Source organism: Gavialis gangeticus, unplaced genomic scaffold (assembly GCF_001723915.1).
Source record: "Gavialis gangeticus isolate Ggan-Ray unplaced genomic scaffold, GavGan_comp1, whole genome shotgun sequence".
NCBI lineage: Eukaryota > Metazoa > Chordata > Crocodylia > Gavialidae > Gavialis > Gavialis gangeticus.
In genome coordinates this window covers 30,622,108-30,625,381 of record NW_017729030.1, presented here as the reverse complement: position 1 = coordinate 30,625,381, position 3,274 = coordinate 30,622,108, and the positions used below count along the sequence as shown (strand labels likewise).

Below are 3,274 nucleotides of genomic sequence, written 5' to 3'. Positions count from 1 at the left end.
CCCCCCCCCCCACACACACACACTGTTGACTGGGGAAAAAACCCCAGTTTTAGATTTGACTAAATACAGTAGAGTATAAACTGTCATGTAGTATGTGTGAAACCATTTTTTCATGAAACTCTTGAGTTTTAGTCCTACTTTTTTGTGCGTTATTGACAAGTCACGTAAATGCTTTGTGTGGGTAAATGTAGCAATTTGATACTTGAAGGATTTCATTCACTTTTAGATCAGAACTGGATAATTCGTATATGTAAATCTAATAGTTACTGATTTAATGTAATTGAAAATCACTGTTTTAGATAAACCATAACAAAGCTATTTCTTAATTGCACAATTGGATCTGTGCATCTCTATGCCCTTGTAGAACCCCATGATATTTAATAGAACAGATGGGTGAAGGGATTGCAGTAAAGATGTGTGTACAGCTTAGTATGTAGTAATAGTCTTTGAGGTAGCATGGACTTTTATGAACAATAAGAAACAGTCTGAACTCTTTAGCATCATAGATCACCATCTCTGGCTTTCTGACATAGCATATGTTGATTCATTTTAGCACTGCAGTCCAGATGGTCCAGAATGCCCTACCGCTTTGTTGGAAAGATTGTGTTTTGAGATGAAGAAAGGATGTAGAGAGACCATGCTGCAACTTGTACTATCCCCCGTAAACTTATTTTTGAATGACAGCTATCAGGTAATACAGTCATTTTAAATGTTTGGAGAAATGGGGTTGACTTCAAAACTGAATCATGTTTTTATTGAAGCTTCTGTAATACAAGTGTAAGTATTTTAAAGACTGATGACTTAACAAATGTCATATTCATATTAAATGCTTTTTTTATATGTCATGTATGTGTACTTTTTTCAGCTTCCATCTTTAGTTCATGCAGAAGAAGAAAAGATATTTGTTTTTTAATATTCAACTAAAAGTATCTGTCTAAGAGGAAGGAGTTTTGTAGAGAACTCTCTTAAGTAATATTCGAATCAGTCATAGTCTTAAAAACTTTGTGTGTTTGGTTTGGCTTGGCATTTTGGGTTTTTTCAGAACTATTACTAGAAAAAATATATTTTAAATTTATTTTGGAAAAATAATTGTGCCCACAAACGTCTGCCTACGTCTTAGGGCGGTATGTTCATACAGCTTGTTGGAGACTGGGAAAAAGATCTTTAGAATTACACTTCAAATGATGGCTAGTAAGACAGAATCAAGCAGAGCACTATTGGATTGCCTTGGATTTATTGATTGCTTTTTTTTTGCTCTATGCTCTGTATAGTGCTTTTCTTTTGTATAATAAACTTAAGTCTTTTAAAACACTCATATGTACAGTGGAGCAAACCACACTTTATGTAAAGGGAAAACCATGCCTCTGCAATTGAGCAAAATACTTGAGTATTTGCTATCTGTAAATTAGTTGAGAAATTAGGTGACATTGTATTAGATTTACTGGTGGTTCAAATAAAGTGCCCTGCAAATTATGATGTAATGTATGAAAACCCCTAAATACTTTCATGGATTAGCAAGTAAAAGGTAGAAGAACACAAGAAATTAGAATAAGCTGTCATTTTTTATGGCAAAGTGAGTGCCACATGATTCTACATTAGAACAGAGTTCAAGCTTCACCCAGAGTAAGTGCTGAAATTTTGTGACTCTGCTGTATTATGTAGGGGTAAAACTTACTTGAGATGAAAATTCTCAGTCCAGTCTTGACCATTAAGGTGCCAACTGGCAACTCTAATAATAATCTGGAAAAAGGAGGTAAAGAGTGAAGTGACAAACCTGCAGGTAAATAATTTTTCAGATTAGTTGAGCCTCGAAAAGACTAAAGGAAGGAAATGAACAAGGCTTGATGAACTAGGAGTATGTGAAAGGTGAAATGCAGTGTTGACAGATGCAAAAATGGTACACATTTATTGGCTTTAATTGTGAACAGTAAGGAAGAAGATTTGATCACCATTGCAGAAAATTCAGTGAGAACTTCTATTTGCTGTGTGAAAGTTCATTACAAGACCGGATGTTTAATATGAATGTCAAGCTGGATAGAAAATAAATGCTGAAAATATTACAGCATTGTATTGTAACTGTCATGCATTCTTATATTGATGGAACACAGGTGGAATATTGTGTTCAGTTTTGATCCTCCTTTCTCAAATGCTACAGCACCAACAGAATATGCTTAGAAGGGTAATAAATTGGTAGAGGTGCTGAGAATCTTCAACTTTAAGTTGAAAAAACTGGGACTGTCAAGAAAGGAGACAATCAAGGACATGGTAATTGTACAATTTAGTGATTATGAGGCAGGATTGATGGCATTGCCTGTTGTCAAGGTTGCTTAACACTTTTCAGTTACTTATAACTTTTATCAAACAGTAACAGTTTGGTCTGAAACTTTCCATGCTGCGCATGCTTCAGGCTGAAAGAACTGTTCTTGAGAATAAAATTGGGGAAAAAGTGGTCTTTGTTCCTCTTAAATTTTAGACACTTTCTTTTGAATTACACTAGTGGCTCCTTGCTTTGGATGAGAGCTTTGAAATTTCTCTTGGATGTGACTTTAATATGTCATCTTGAAGATCTGCTTAGGTTTGGCTGATGTATAGGCCTTGAAAAAAATTAATTAATGCTCAGACTTTTCTTAGTGCATAACTGTTACAACTGGCAAATAACAGGACATGCTAGGAAATTTGGTCATCACAGCAGACGACAAAGCCAACATATTTAATGATTTCTTTGCCTCCATTTTCCTAAGCAGGGACTGGAACAGTCACCCCCTCCCGTGGCCCCCCCTTAGATCCCAGGGGAGGTGCACCTAGGCCAAGGATTAGTGAGGAACTAGGTAGGGAACTTCTGGAAGGACTGGATGCATTCAGATCAGCTGGTCCGGACGATCTCCACCCTAGAGTACTGAGGGAATTAGCTGAGGTCATTGCAGGACCCCGGCACGGCTTTCCGAGCACTCGTGGGGCTCTGGTGTGGTGCCAGAGGACTGGAAGAGGGCCAATGTGGTTCCCATCTTCAAAAAGGGGAGGAAGGAGGACCTGGGAAACTATAGGCCAGTTAGTCTTACCTTGATCCTGGGCAAGCTTTTTGAGAGAATTATTTTGGCGCATATCCATGAGGGGCCAGCAGGGGAGATTATGCTTGGGGGCAATCAGTATGGGCTCATTAGCATCAGGTCCTGTCAGAACAACGTGGTGGCCTTCTATGACCAGATCACCAAATCCTTAGATGCAGGGGTAGCAGTGGACATAGTCTTCCTGGACTTTTGGAAGCCCTTTGACA

The 3,274-nt window shown here is 38.0% G+C and overlaps 1 protein-coding gene across 3 annotated transcripts in view; it reads left to right on the top strand.

Annotated features, from left to right (window-relative positions):
- Positions 1 to 3,274, top strand: part of KIAA1109 (KIAA1109 ortholog) — a 299,447-nt gene that overhangs the window by 112,662 nt on the left and 183,511 nt on the right. For all 3 annotated transcript variants that reach the window (XM_019522065.1, XM_019522064.1, XM_019522063.1), the window contains exon 21: positions 554 to 691. In XM_019522065.1, the coding sequence (XP_019377610.1) occupies positions 554 to 691 (138 nt within the window). The remainder of the gene's footprint in view (positions 1 to 553; positions 692 to 3,274) is intronic.